The sequence below is a fragment of the Megascapheus bottae genome, chromosome 2 (assembly GCF_031878675.1).
Source record: "Megascapheus bottae isolate mThoBot1 chromosome 2, mThoBot2.hap1, whole genome shotgun sequence".
NCBI classification, from domain to species: domain Eukaryota; kingdom Metazoa; phylum Chordata; class Mammalia; order Rodentia; family Geomyidae; genus Megascapheus; species Megascapheus bottae.
Genome location: NC_143510.1, coordinates 63,444,070 through 63,458,809, shown reverse-complemented (window position 1 = coordinate 63,458,809; position 14,740 = coordinate 63,444,070). Strand labels below are relative to the sequence as shown.

Here is a 14,740-nt window from a genome sequence, read left to right as displayed (position 1 = left end):
AAGTACAAATGTTACAAAGATTGAGATTGTTTTAATATTCAGTGTCAAAATTATTAAGTTGTTGATGATTGATGATATTTTATTAGATGATTATTCAGAGGAATAAATGCTTTAAACATTACAAATCTAATTGGGAAAGCACTACAAATATTATACCAATGTCACTAAGTGCTTCTAGTACAGGACTGATATATATTTTGTTCAGACAAGTCACACCCTGTGGAATATTTATTTCTATCTATCAGCAGAGGCCTTTCATAATGAATCACATTTAAAAAATGCATATTTAAAAGGGATACACTGACTGCAGATGCTTAAAGCTATTTTCTCTCAAAAGTTAAATATGGCACAAGGGTCATTTCATAGGGCTCATTAAGGAAATAATGAACAGATTATTAATCTCCAAGATGTTAAATTAAACTTGTAGTAAAATTGATGAACATCTCCTGTCCTGAAATTTCCCTAAGGCTATTATCGATTGAGAACATGTGGCAAAGAATGAAATTCATATCCAAACACGAAGATCATGGAAGGGAAATTTTCTTTTTAGATTTCTAAAATTTAAAATATACATACTTCATAACTATTTAATAGAAGAAAATCCTCATAACTGAATTTTTATTCTGGAGATTCATAGGGACACGTACCTGGCCAGGCTGAAGGCATCATCAATCAAACCTGCACGGTTACTGACAGAAAGAACCTATGAGGCCAATCAGAGGAAAGAAAAGAATCATCTAGGATTAAAATGACATGTATGCATGAATCAAAGAAGATCATTAATGAACAAGTCTAGACTATACCTCATGGTTCCTGATTAATTGATCAATTAACAATCTCCAGTTCCTTAGGTCATAGTTGACTCTAAAGTAGCCTGTTTGATTGATGTTTCCTAGCAGCCAACTTCCTTTATCCAAATAAGTTATTCTGTGATGTTCTGAAAATAACATTTTGAGAGTGAGTAGATTTCAAATATGGAATATGTTTCCTTAATACCATAAACAGCAACACCAATAATGCAAGGAGAATGCAACCCTAAATGCCTAATTAAAATAATTAATTACTGCATCTAGACCTGGCTGGAAAAACTTTTAGCTGGGTACTCATTATCTCAATTAAATATTTTCCTATAATTTAGAATTTTCATCTTCACTAAACCTTATTACCCATAAATAATCTTCTTTCTTAAACATAATGTAGAAATGGTTCACTATTTTTATCAAACTTTTAATTAGATTATATGTATATTATTTTCTCTATATATAATATTTTATATAAGTATATAAAGACTTATAGAGAATAGAGACAAAATAAAAGAAACTATCTGAGACATGTTTTATACTTACTTTGTTCTGTAAGAAAGGGATTAAAACATGAGTTCATTTATATGAACTCATGAAAGCTTGTTGTTTCTTGCCTTTTTTCTCCTGCTTTCTCATGAGTATTAATAAATAGCAGACTTTTCAACATCAATAATGCTCACAAAAGGAAACCTCATTTGTTCAAGACTCTAATATTTCCACACAGGATTAGAAACAAAGAGATTAAGTGCTTATTGGAATTACCATGCAAAAACAGTAACTTGCTATGTTCACTAGCGCATTCAACCAAAAGAATCCAGACAAAATTACAACTTTTTACATGTTTGATGCTTTCAAATATGGTCAAAAGAAAGAACTACATCCATTTCTTTCACTGAATTCACAAAATTATGGTTTGCAATTATTTTTATTTCTCTATAGCGCTCTAAGACTTGCTACTTCATAGAATTTGCACAGTGAAGCTGATTTCAAATTTACACACATGCACACTCATACACACACATGCACACACACACACACACGCACACACACACATGTGAATACAACATACCATCTAAGAGGAAAATGAAGCAAAACAGGCTATTCTGGTATAAGCTATTTTTTTTACAATGACTTGAACCCATGGGATGGTTCATAGAAATAAGACTCATATCTATGTAGGGATACACTAGCACCAACACTTTTACACCACAGAATCTAAAACAGGAAGAAAAGTGCACTGTTTTATTCCAGTAAATGACTCAATTCACAGAAAGGCTCTCACAAACAGAGCTTGCACATGAAAAAAATTACCACAAGAATTATTGGGGGACACATGCCCATTCATTCTCATGTCTGCAAAGGATAGGCTAAGGGATCCAATATGTATTATACATTACCTATTTCCAAAAATCTACAGTAAAACTGAATGCACTTACAGTACATTGAGCATAAAATTTTGATATTTTATGTTTTTGAAAAACATTCAGTTCCTTGCCACCATTAATTTATGTCCTCAGGGGCAGATAAAAAAGTCTAAAAATATGATTCAATCAAATTGTTCCACAATTCTATAAACTATACACAATTTCTCAAGTCTCTGAATAATTATAAATATGTATTTTTCAAAACTTTAGTATGATAATCCTTTGAATATCACCCCATTGAACAGATATAAAACTACTACTAAACAAGAAAATCTCATACAAAAGTAAAATAGTCATTTTAAAATACTCAAGACAAACTTCAATGAATAATCTCTGAATTTAAAGAAAACTTAAAAGTGAGATATCAAGAATATTAGTTATTCTGATCTAATGTTTTTTAAATACACTACATTTATTGAAACAAAAATGAATTAAATCTATGAATTCAACGAATGTAACAGAGAAGTTGATCATTTTCATTTCAGAAGGTATTTTTCATAAAAGTCACAATGTTAAACCATGAAGTTTAATTTATGAACACATGCTTAAAATTTTTATAAATTTTAAGTGCCCATAGATTGCTATGATATTAAATTCATTTTTTAAAAGTTTTTTCCTGTTCAGATTTTAGATAATTGAAATAACTATAACCCAATGTACCTCCTTCACTCTCATAATTAAATTTATTGAATTTAAAAATTTATAGGCAGAATATAGTCAAATTCAAATTAATGTTTTAAAAATAGGAAACAAATTCTCATACCTTCCAAGTCTACAGAATAGAATCAGAGAGACAGGCATCTTTTGCTTTTAAAAATGATGTTATTAAATTTCTAACTAAAACCTGGAGGTTATTACTGTTCAGGAATACTTTTATACCATTGTTACAAATGAGATCTTAGGAGAAACAATTCCCTAAAAGGTTTTATAATAGATTTTTAAACATCTTTTGGGTCCTAGTTAATTATATCCCTAAAATGTTCCTCAAATTAACTAATAGTATGCAATGAATTTTAAAGAGATCTTTTCCAATGGTCTAATGAAGTATGGTATTTGATGAGCACCACAATAAAAAGCATGGAAGTTAAATTTCAAGTCTTGGTAATAAAAATAAAAATTTATATTTATATCTAAAATGGCCCAAGACTCTGACTATATGAAAGCACAGATCAGTTAAGGTATTTTAAGATTTTGTACTTTACACTTTTAAGATAAAAGTGGAAACAAGATTGTACATTCTACCCAATATTTTTGTGGTTGTAGAATTATTAGAATTAAGGGGAGAAATGAGCAATTCAACCGAACTTAGAAGGATGAGACATTTTCTTTCTTGTGGGAATCTTGTGGAAAACCAAATGAGAATGCTTTGTCAAACTTACAAAGAACTGTGTGCAAATATACAAAAGCTTTGCATGTATGCCAAGCAGCTTTTTTTTAAAAAATTTCAAATCTTACTGTGTGTGTGTGTATATGTGTGTGTGTTTTCACACGTATGTACAGTCAGTGGAGGGCCTTATCCCTTGAGCCAAAGTTCCACTTCCAAAGTGTTAATGTAAACAGTATAATGCATTATTACATTAAATACATGTAGTTAGTGTACAATGTATTTAGGTGAATGCATGTTTTTATAACATGTGATTACATGACTAAAGGCATTAACATTAAAATCTGAAAATAAAAATCCAAACGGATTGTATGGATGTGCGAGTGTTGAGCACTTACTGTTCCCTCATAATAGCAAGACAAAGGGAAAAAACTGTAGATAGATAAGTAGATGGTAGATAGACAGGTAGGTAGATAGATAAGCTAGATCTATAGTGAGTGTGTGCGTGTGTATGCATGTGTGTTTGCGTGCGTGTGTGTGTGTGTGTGTGTGTGTGTGTGCGCGTGCGCGCACGCCTGGGCACAGGCACTAGGTACTGTCCATGACTTTTTTTTTTGCTCAAGGCTGCTACTATCTCACTTGAGCTCCAGCTTCAGTCTCAGTTCTGGCCTGTGTGTGCTTGGTAATAGGCAAGGGGGGTGGGGGATGCTTAATTAAAGATGAAAGTCTCACAGACATTCCTGCTCTGGTTGGCTTTTAACCAAAGTTCTGAGATTTCAGCCTCCTAATTAGTTAGGATTGCAGGGATAAGACCCAAGCTCCAAGTTCAAACAATTTTTATGGATACCTAACTGTAATATTTTAATGTAGCTTTTTAAAATGTTTACAAAAATAGCAAGCATCAATTAAGAGCATGTGAGAAAGGAATACAGAAAACAAAATATGGATGCACTTGACCAACTCAATCTAAATGAAATGTTAGATAAAAGATGATAATTGGCTTTTTCTCCAGCTCAGGGGAAAGCAGAAATAAAAGTGTCCAGTTTCACACTCTAGCATGAAGGATATAGATTGGATTCAAGGAATAGCTTTTTGACAGTGAATTGAAATAAGTCAAAATCTTATTTGAAGATATTTAGAAAAAGAATAGAATCTTATCTCTCTCTACTTACAGACTTGACCCAGATTTGGAAGTGGTTTGATGATCTAAGCCCCTCCCCACTTCTCCTATGGAGAATATTACCTTAATCCCTTAAAGAGACAGTGCTAAAGAAAACAGAGAAGATAAAAATGGAATTTCAAAAAAAATCTATATTTCAGTACTTCTCATATTATTCTCTTGGAAGTTACAATTATATTGTAATTGCTTGAATAGTAAAATTACATATTTTAAACCAGATGAGTACTATAAATTTTTATTTTAAAATCTTTTATCATCCCAGAAGCAAATTTAATAATTATGTAGGCAACTAGAAATGAGACTACCTAAGAACTACATTATATTACACCTAATTCTATAGAAGTAATTAGCATTATTGTATTTTCTCTTTATGATTTCTCTTTGTTCACATTTTTCTCACAGCTTAAAACAGAATTTATGTAACTGAACAATTACCTCAAACCAAATAGTTCCTCGGGGAAGAATACGTATTTTACCTGATTTGTTAGACACCCAAATAATTGCTTCTGAAGACACATGGCTTCTATTTCCTACCACAATTGTTAATGGAATCTGCCACAGGTAACTGCAAAATAAAAAATAGAAGCTTTAAGAATGGAAGTAGCTTGGTTGGGACAAAAAAAAAAACAAACATTTCTTATGTATGATGTTTCTTTGTGATTTCTTTGTGCAAGTAAGTAAATAAATAAATGAGACAGCATAACAGAAGAGAATAAGTGAAGAAGATGAAGTTACCCTTATCAGTTATGAAAACTTAGTCTCTAATAAGTCAGCAGTAAAGAAATTTGTATTTTAGAAACAAAACCTAACTGAAATCTTATTGATTAAAATTGAAAAATTACTTTCTATTTTCCCTTGTTTTAAATTAACATGAACTTCAATAGTTTCTTTCATTTACATTTCAACATTTCCTTTACTTCTTGTTAAACAATTCGAGGGATGTTATTAACATGCTTTACAAAGGGATTAATTGGGCACACCAACCTTTGCTCCAGAGAGAGTAAAGAAAAAGAAGCATGGTTCAGCATAAATACAGAGAAAATAGGACATATTTAATGTTCTGTTTTCTGACATGGAATTTCCAAATAGATGTATCAAAGCACCTATGAGCATCCAGGGGCAGTCACACATCTCAGCTATTAAAGAGAAGTATTTCCTTTCATGTGCCTCGTGGGCTAAAACTGAGGCCTAGACTTGTACATGAAGTACTATCAATTTAACTTCCAATGCGTAGCCAGACGTATGCTGCATGGTTTACAATAAATCTAGTAACTATAGTTTGTTTCTCTCTTTGAACTACAAACAGATCCCATGGATGTCTCATTGTACCATTAGCAACAGGGGTGGCCAATATTTCCACCAAAGGAAAACTATTTTTACTACCACAGCACGAAGAGATGTTTTATGAGCTCAATTGCTCACAAAGAGCATAGCGAATTAAAATGTTCAGATTGCCATGTTTGTGATAAGAAGCAACATGCTAAACAAGTCGAGCAGGTGTGCTTCAGAGTGCCTCCAATAAATCTGTTGCATGAAATATTTTATATTTTTTATTTCATATTTCATTCCCAACAAACATTAGAGGACACCAGAGTCTAATGGAAGATTAGAAAAAAACTGTGTTAATTCTTAATCAACATTATGTAGACTGTGGAAATTTGAAATAATATGTTTAAGACTCTAAATTTTACAGTTCTATGATATTCTTAGTGACAGGAACATTTTGCAGCATCAGTTACATGAAAATACTATACTGTAACAGGATCCACTCTGCAAAACTGATCAGGAAATTATCTAAAGTAGTGGAAAGAGAACTGATTATTTAGCTGGTGAAAAACCAATTGTGGAAGTGCTTTACAAATAGTATGAAGCCTCTAACACAGGAACAACCCTACGTCATATTTAATGGTGAATATGCTTTGAGGAAGGCTCAAATTTTCCTAAAAGCAAAGAACATTTTGGTTAATGAAGCTTTTTAAAATGGAATAATTAGGCAACAATGCTGCTACTTTGAATCTGATTTTCCCATTATATACCTGGAATTAAAAGAAAACTGGTGACTGTTTTCATTCAAGTATTTTAGTACAGTTATCACTGAAATACATACCCAGGAAGGACTTGTGTCATACAGCACAAATAAATGTATCTTTAATTTGGTAATAGATTACCAAAATATCTTGGGAACAAAGTAGAGAAAAAAAGCCCTTCATGAATTGTTGAAGATGACTAAAATCAGTTCAAGCAAACTAGGGACCAAACAGGAACAAGTCAATATATGCCAGAGAAATGTTAACTTTATAAACTTAACTTTAGCATATATATCTTCCATATTCAACTGTGTTAACCAAACATGAAGCCAAATAATTGTGGCTTAAAAAGTAAGGGATTAGGCGGGCACAATGGCCTAGCTACTTAGGAGGCTGAGATCTGAGGATTAAGGTTCAAAGCCAGCCCAGGCTCAAAAGGACCTGAGAGGCTTATCTCCAATTAGCCTCTATAAAATGGAAAGTGGGGCTGGGCTCAAGGGTAGGGTGATAGCCTTCAGCTGAAGAGCTCAGAGACAATGTCCAGGGGGATAGGGTGGTAACCTTGAACTAAAGAGCTCAGGGACAGCCCCCAGTCTGAGTTCAAGCCCCATCACACACACACACACACACACACACACACACTATACCTATAAGGAATAGTTAGGCACGGTGACTCATGACTGTCATTTTAGCTACTCAGAAGGCTGAGATCTGTGGAAAATTGTACGCAATCTTAAATTACTGTAATTGTGTACATTATATATTTCCCATGTCTTTTCAAGCAACACAGGTTTGATCAATTTTTTTCATTTTAAAAATGAAGGAAAACACAATTATTGTTTTATTGTCATGTCTTATCTTGTTAAAAGATTACAAGGAATGAGACAGTCGAATGAAAGAAATGGCCTTATGGCATGCTGTACAGATATCTATGACTTGGTTGAGTTTGTTGTTAAAAAAAAAGGATAAGAAAAAATTAACCCGTGAATTTATTTTTATTCTAGCTGCTGGAATTTTAGTTACTCCCTCCTATGTCTAAGAAAGTTTTTAAGTTGCATTTTAAAAGCCTCTCCAGGTAATGTTTTTTGTCTTTAATAGGCCCCAAGACTACTTCTCTTCATAAATAGTTGGCATTTTTACAGCAAAGCAACATTTATTCTAATGACTATATTAAAAGAAATAAATAGGCACATATTTTAGCTGCAATGGAAAATATTTTTTGGGGAAAAACATCAGCATTACCGAAGGATTATCATAGACAGTGAAAACAGTTTAAAGATTTCCGCCATTATTACAGAAGACAAGAAAAGCATAATGGCAGAGATACATACGATTCCCAGTAGCCGGGCGCTAGGAGGTGTGCTGTGGTAAATGTGGAGGCTACACAACATTGCAATGAGCTAACTTTATTTAAAAGAAAGTAAAATAAAGTCAGTCTCACAGCTTCTTAAGTACTAAAACGGTAGCAGAAATTTCACAGTCACACATGGACTAACCATGAAATTATTCATTATGTAAAGACCTCTCCTTTCCACATTGTAATACAACTATTGCACACAAAATAATACAATTCCTGGATATATTAACATGTTCTGCACATAAGGGAATTGTATTTCAGTGTCCCTCAGTAAAATGAAAACAAAGAATTAATTGTCCTGGCTCAGAAAACACCTAGGACATGCATAGAATTTCTGGCAATGACAGGCCATAGGTCTTACAACATCAACTGTTTCTTTAGTGTAATAAAGAGCTACAAAAATTACGGACAAGGACAGAGAGAATTACTGTTAAAACTGTGGCTGGCATGCCACAGTGATCAATAATATAAAATCATTGTTGAGACCTAAGTGTGTGTCCTGAATTGCCTTCTTGTCAATATTTTATATGCTAAGTTATATATGTTATAAATTGACAGAGTACTTTTTTCCCCAGAATATATTGGGTTGTCTTTCTGTTTGGGGGTACAAGTAATGCTTATGTCAAATTGAGCATTCTCAAATGCCTGGTATGGCTCTAACTTGGACAGTCAAGTGGTTTTTGTGTATTTTCCAGGAAGGTCGGGGCTGACACCTGAGTATGTTTAGCTTTGGACCAGAGTGAACAATTAAAAGCATTTTACAACTATAGGATTCAGGCACCATAGCATTCACACCCAGAAAGATAGTGTAGCAGGTTGACATCCCCCCCCACCAGGAGTGAATGAACCATTATATTAGAGCCAATTCTTACATGGAGAAGGGAATTTAAGACAATAAATTTCTTAATCATTCCTCTTTATACCCAAACTAAAACTGACTGATTTGGAAACAATTTCTCTTTGTCTTAGGAATGATAAAGCAAGGGGTATACTCTTGGTCTTTTGCATGAAGATGGTGGAGAAAGTGAGGTCAGAGAGCTTTAAAAACCTACTCTCAACATTTCCTTTTATTGATTAATTGTATTTACTTTTATCCTATTATCTCTTCTAATTTCTTACTTAGAACATCTTATAAGGAATGAGGCTCCTGATATATGTGTTACTATTTTTCTTTTGTTCTGCCTTCACCAACACACACACACACACACACACACACACACACACACACACACACACACACATACACACACACACATGCACACGCGCGCGCGCGCAAAATAGAAAACAAGGGGAGTGTGGCCTAACGGTAGAGTGACTGTTTGCCTAGCAAGCATGAGGCCTTGAGTTCTATTCCTCAGCACCACATACACAGAAAAAGTCAGAAGTGATACCGTGGCTATGGCTCAAGTGGTAGAGCTCTAGCATTGAGAAAACCCAAGGACAGTGATCAGGCCCTGACCTCAAGCCCCAGGACTGGTGAGGGAGAGAAAGAGAGAGTGAGAGAGAAAAGGGGGCGGGGGGAGGCAAAGAAGAGAAGAGTAGAGAGGACAGGAGAAGAGAAGGGTGGAAAGAAGAGAGAGAAGAGACAGCAAAACGTAGCACAAAAGTGAAGAGGATGAAATCTATCATGGTTATCAGTAATTGAATAAAAACTTCCCAAACAAGAAAATTTTAAGTCAAGAATCTATTCTTGCTATTTGGTTAGTGATTTTAAATCCTAAAATTAGAAAAAGAGAAGGTGTTATTCAAGTATATACTTGTGCTAAGTGACATATTTGTTAGAAAGTTTCTTTGAGACTGAGACATTATATAGTGCAGAATTTTGTTGGTTTTAATTAGTTTTTTCAGGGTTTTAGTTTGAGTTTCATTTGTTCTATAAAGCATAGCTTTAATTTCATTCTATTTAATCCACTGTCAAACATTCATGTAGCTCAAAAAATATTTATGGAGAAAAAATGGAAAGACATAAAATACTTTTACAAATAATTTCGATCTTTAAACTTTGTCTTCTGAAATAATGACACACCAAGTTAAAATATACAGGAAAAATCTGTTAAACAAAAACAAAATAAAATCATTACATGCCAACAAACAAAACTGTACTTCACTCACAGTATTTCAGAATTAGGCTATCAGTGCTTTCTAAGACAGATAAATTGTAAAGTGAAATATTAAAATATCTACTCTCTAAAACAAAGAATGGTATACCTGTTATTTTGATGTTCAGGTGCTTTAATTTTAGAGCCAATGTCGTAAATAAAATGTTGCTGGGTTATTGTTATTCTGTGTTCTGTTGTTGTGTTTCCCAAGATAGTGATAACGGGATAGCCCATCTGCAGTGTCCACTGATCCATCACCTCTTGTATATTTACATATTTTCCATTTCTCCTTAAAGCCTTTACAACCAAAATTACACAAATGAGCTTTATAAGAAATTCATGTAAACATAATTAACATTTCCCACCTTGCATTTATTTTTCACCTCAAAAATTGAAAACATTAAAACCACTAAAGCTAAGGTGACGAGCTACCAAAATGAATCTTCTTGCCTTAAGTTATGTTTCATCTACGCATGCGTGGAAGTTTCATTCATATTAAAAGCTTTACATTGCAGGGAATAAAACACATTTCATTATTACAGCATGTTGTCTGTAGCAAAAGTTAGTGTGCCCATAGTATATATTCTCATATAGAATGGTAGGGCACAAGTGGCTGAAAGGCCATAATTCTTGCAACTTAGGAGGCTAAGATCAAAGCCAGTCTGCTTTGTTTTACAGCAGACAAAATTGAGAGACTCTTAACTCCAATTAACAAGTAAAACACTGGACCAGGAGTTTGGCCTACTGGTAGAGTGCTTGCCTAACATGCATGGAAGACCTGGATTCGATTCCTTGGTACCACATACATAGCCAGAAGTGGTGCTGTGGTTCAAGTGGTAGAGCTCTAGACTTGAGAAAACCCAAAGACAGTGCTCAGGCCCTGGACTAAAGCCCAGGACTGGCAAAAATAAACGACATGTGGGGGTATGTCTCCAGTGTCTCCCTTGGGCAAAACAGCAAGGGAAAGCATTTAGTTCTCAATTCTAGCCCCAACACCAGCACACACAAAAAGATACACTTTTGAAATACTGTCGGTTTTAAAAGTAATAAATGTTATTTTTACCAACCATCATTTGTAGTTTAAAATTTTTCAAACCCATTCTTTTGTTCTATATCAAAGAAAAAGCAAGAAAGCAATATGAAGAAAGGAAGAAATCTACAAGTAAAGATAAACTGTCAGCATCGATAAAAGTTAATAATGCTTCATGAATTCAATTCAAATGTTCTAGAAGACATTTTGATATTTCAGTTTCCTATACATTACCTCTGATAATGTATTCCAGAGATCATTTCTGGCTGCATTGCCATACTTATGAATGGTTAAATAATCCTACAAGAATATAAAATTGTAATTACAATTCAAAGGTTAAGCAATTACCAGTAAACACATTTATTTCCCAATTCAATTAACCATTCTCTGGGTTGGGATAGCCTTGATACAAAGAAAAATACATGTAAAATGATTTACAATCCCATTTTAAAATATTCCAAAGAGATTTAGTGATAGTATATTTTCTAATTAAGTCATCCAACGATTGTAATCTATTATCAAACACTGTCAGAGCTAACATCACTTCTAAGGTCAAGGATATCCTAATTGGGCTGAAAAAACAATTTTGCAGTAAAATATATAGAACAGATTTTCTTGTCACATTTTGTGTTGAATTGTTGAAAAAGAACTATTCTCTTTTAGAGAAAAAGAAATTCCTGGATGGTCCATGAACATGTGAAGCAGAGTTGTATTTTTCTCTGCAATCTGTCTCTAATTCCTTAGTCTTTCTGTAAAGAATCACTGATTACAGAAATGATAGATCCACACATTACAATTTGATAAGAAAAAGGCATTCCTAAGATTATTTAATATTTTTATGGCTAAGGTTTCCTATTTCTCATTTTCCATCCTAAGTGGGTTAACTTACACATTTCTGATTTCATGATTTATTCTAAGAAGTAGATAGTTTATCTAATTATCACTATGCTATTAAAAGATGACTTGGGATTATTTCTTTCTGATTTCTAATCGTAAAAATGAGTTAAAAACAGTGACTGTTTTATAAAATGAAGAAGCCCTCTGCTTATTTGAAATTACTTTTCCTGACAACTTGAAGTAGATTAAAAAAATCTTAACTTATATCAAAGTACTACAAGGAAAGAAAAAAATGCTGACTCTTTCTAGTACTTTATATAGACTGAGGTGCCTGGGGGGGATAGTCAGGGAAACGTATTTTCTGAAATACAAATCACAGCATCTGTGGCAGATTCAATTCCTATTCTCCATTCCCAGCAAAGCAGAGTGACTTCCATTTAGACACCTAAGAAGTGATGTCCAATCTCTGAGTGTCACAAATTCATCAATATCATAAAGTGTTAAGAATACCAATCTGAATCCTAATTTGATTTTAACATGCCATGTAAAATTTGTTTGTGATATGCCCAGGGTATAAATGCACAGTTTCAGACTTAACTTTCAAAATTACTCTTCATGCTTATTTTTAAATGGGTAAAGGTGGGACTAATGAGTGATGCTATAGGAGGGATAGTGCTGCTGGAAGTACAGAAACAGGGAAATGAAGAAACACTACATGGTCCAACACTCAACAATAATTTGCTTCTCATTGATCATAATGTCTAACAATTCATGGAATTAATTGACTTTTTTTTCAACATTGATGATCAGGATGAGTGCTCAGTTTCTACCACAGTTCAGAATAGGGCCTACATTTCCACTCCAAGCAGACTGTAAAAACAATGATTCAGGCTTAAGAGGCAATTCCAAGTTTTCTGCCTTAATATTCAGGGAAGAAATATAACTTCTTGGAGCTCATCAGCTACAACATCCAAAAATATTATTAGCAGTCTACATATGACAATTCTCTTTCCAAAGAAGAATGGTTCCTTAGTTATTTCAGTATTTGTCTTTTTCACAAATACATTCACATATTGAGTAAATGGAATCTTGTCTTACAGAATTGCAAAAACTAATTAAAAGATATTGTATATGATTTTAAAAATTAGTCATTTGCTTATTCATTCTGTATAAAAAGAGATCTATTCTGGAAGTCTTAGTACAGTAACTACTTAGCAAGATGAAGTCCAACATTTCCATGTGATGAATGAGATTTTTAACTTCTTTTCAAACTTACAAATCAGTCAGTGGATACAGAAATGTTTGAACATTGAATAAGAAATAAGAATCTATGTTTACCTTTGTATGTATGAAAGTCAATCAACGGTGATTTTGACTCTGCAATGTAAAATTGACTAGGAACTTAAAGTATGTTGTAGATTTTGTATACTCATTATTCCAGAAACAGTTAATATAAGAGACCATGCAATAATGATAGAATATTTTTTGGCCAATACTGGACCTTGAACTCAGGGCTCTACCACTTGAGCCACAGCACCATTTCTGGCTTTTTTTCTATGTATGTGGTAGTGAGGAATTGAACCTGGGTACTTGCTAGGCAAGTACTCTACCATTAGGCTAAACTTCCAGCCCATGATAGAATATTTTTAAGGAATATAAAAATAATAACAGAATAATAAAAATTTTAATTGCATTAAATTACACATCTACGCACAGAGAGAGGTATTGTAGCAGAATAGAAAGTATAGGAATCAGAGTCTGGTTTTCTGGAATCAAAACCATTGTCCGACTATCTAATCATTGGCACAGCTATATGAATTTAGCATTATGCTTTACTCATGTGATCTTTAAGTTCTTTGTGCCTATTTATACATCTATGAGATGGGGACTAGAGAAAGTATATGAAATTTTCCAAGAATTACTTATATATAATGCATATATGAATATATATACATATATAAGAATCTACCTAGGAATGAATAATTTTAGCTACTACAGGAATTCTGTAGACCTTATCTCTTATAATGATTTTAATAACCTCAAGCTGTTGAAAAAAATAATAGGAGGGAAAGCATCATTAGCAATAAATGGACATGACAGAAATAAAACAAATTATCTGCCTTTTTATTGTGGTATGTTTCTTTATCCAAATCACCATGCTGTTATATAGTAAATATCGTTCTCATTTAGTAAATCAGAACACTAGACTCCAGAAACTCCAGTATACATCCAAACCCCAAACCAACTCACACAAGTGTTAACCCCAAATCTAACATTCCAGAGATATCACACACATAAATGAAAAATCACGTGTAAGGGCGAAGCATGTGGCTTAATGGTAGGGTACTTGCTTAGTACAGGAGACCCTGATTTGAGTCCCCAGTGCCACACAAACCTACAGATAAAAATCACATTTAAATCTGAACTCATACCAGGCCCTACATTATTAATTCTTTTTAGTAGTTCATCACTAAGGACAACTTTTCCTCCCACCCATAGCCCCTGTTCCTTTACCATCACCTTCAAATGATGATCTATGATCTAATTACATACTCCCCCAAGATTTTCACTTCCTTTATGGTGACAACTGCCTTACCTGAGTGACTGCAAGTGCCCCTATTACTGTTCCATCCATCTCATCTCTTCATGAAGCCAGAAT

The 14,740-nt window shown here is 33.5% G+C and overlaps 1 protein-coding gene across 1 annotated transcript in view; it reads right to left on the bottom strand.

Annotated features, from left to right (window-relative positions):
• Positions 1-14,740, bottom strand: part of Trhde (thyrotropin releasing hormone degrading enzyme) — a 346,217-nt gene that overhangs the window by 72,162 nt on the left and 259,315 nt on the right. Inside the window, exons 8-12 of the mRNA XM_090328261.1 lie at positions 11,479-11,544; positions 10,324-10,511; positions 5,208-5,296; positions 804-937; positions 648-703 (exon numbers count right to left, since the gene is read on the bottom strand). Of these exons, the coding sequence (XP_090184387.1) occupies positions 648-703; positions 804-937; positions 5,208-5,296; positions 10,324-10,511; positions 11,479-11,544 (533 nt within the window). The remainder of the gene's footprint in view (positions 1-647; positions 704-803; positions 938-5,207; positions 5,297-10,323; positions 10,512-11,478; positions 11,545-14,740) is intronic.